Here is a 1,115-nt window from a genome sequence, read left to right as displayed (position 1 = left end):
GAGCTCCTGATCCTGAATGAAGTTATGTAGAACGACCTGTTTCTCCTTCAGCTGCTCGATGTCGGAATCCCTGTGTTCCTGCCGTTGGCCTTCTCCTTCCCACGTGGCAGCCACTGAATCAATCCATCTCTGCTTATCTTCCTGGAGGGTTCGAATCATTGTATCTTTTTCTTGCATTGATTTTCGTAGCTCTTCTACCTCCTCTTGGAGCAACTGAGAAGCCTCACTCACTCTGTCAGATTTCATGGCCTCCAGAGAGTCCGCTGACTCCGAGGAGTCGGTGGAGGGCTGGAGGAAAATCACGTCCAGTTTCCCTAGAAGGAGATCCTTGGCATTGCAAAGCTCCCCGTTGCTGAGCTGCATTTGTGCCAGTTCCTTCTCTAAATGTTGTAAATGTATTTCATTGCCTTTGTACGGTTCGATCAGGTCACTAGAGGTCGTCTGGAGTTCAGAATCCTTCTCGCTGCTGGTGAAAGCCCGCGCCTGGAGTTGTGCCAGATCTCTCTGAAGCTGGGGTGACTTACGCTTCATATTTTGGACTGCAGTCATCACCTGCTGTTTCCACTCTTCCATGATCTTCACTCGCTGTTTTAATGTGTCCCGTTCCTGGAGAAGCTGCTTCAACTGATCCATATTAGTTCCTCGAACCTCATTACCAGTGCTGGATGGTTGGAGTGTCAATAAAGTCTGACATTTCTGACTTAACGCGTCCACTTCGAGGTCTTTTTCTCGAATAATGTGTGATAAATTCTGAATCCTTTCTCTAAATATCTCCTGACCACTACTCTCAATTCTAGTGGACAGTTTTTGATTTTCCTCTTGCATTCTCTGGAGGTCTGCTCCTGTGACAGTAATTCTATCTGCCATTTTGTCATATTCTGTCTTCAGATCGCTGTTCTCCCTCCTTTTCTCGTTTAAGGCAGCCAAGACCTGTTCGCTTTTCCCAGCATACTCTTGCAATTGCCGCTGAAGTCGCTCCACGTCCCCGTTCTGGCTGTGAGAAGCCGCAGAGATCCTGCTGGAAAGACCCTGAATCTCCAAATCTTTCTGCTGGATGATCTGAGTTAGTTTACCAATCTCCTCTTTGGAGAGCCGATCGATCTGTTCCGTCAGTC

The 1,115-nt window shown here is 47.7% G+C and overlaps 1 protein-coding gene across 1 annotated transcript; it reads right to left on the bottom strand.

Moving 5' to 3' along the window:
• Positions 1 to 3: 3 nt before the first annotated feature.
• On the bottom strand, positions 4 to 1,107 carry LOC112819154 (thyroid receptor-interacting protein 11-like; the record flags this gene model as incomplete). Its single annotated transcript, XM_025866178.2, has 1 exon — positions 4 to 1,107. A coding segment is annotated over one exon (1,104 nt), but the record flags the coding sequence as incomplete, so codon positions are not given.
• Positions 1,108 to 1,115: the final 8 nt, after the last annotated feature.

Source organism: Callorhinus ursinus, unplaced genomic scaffold (assembly GCF_003265705.2).
Source record: "Callorhinus ursinus isolate GAN/ISIS: 27379988/994484 unplaced genomic scaffold, GSC_fseal_2.0 scaffold13151, whole genome shotgun sequence".
NCBI classification, from domain to species: Eukaryota; Metazoa; Chordata; class Mammalia; order Carnivora; family Otariidae; genus Callorhinus; species Callorhinus ursinus.
The sequence above is the reverse complement of the archived record's forward strand: the minus strand, read 5'-3'. Positions and strand labels throughout refer to the sequence as shown.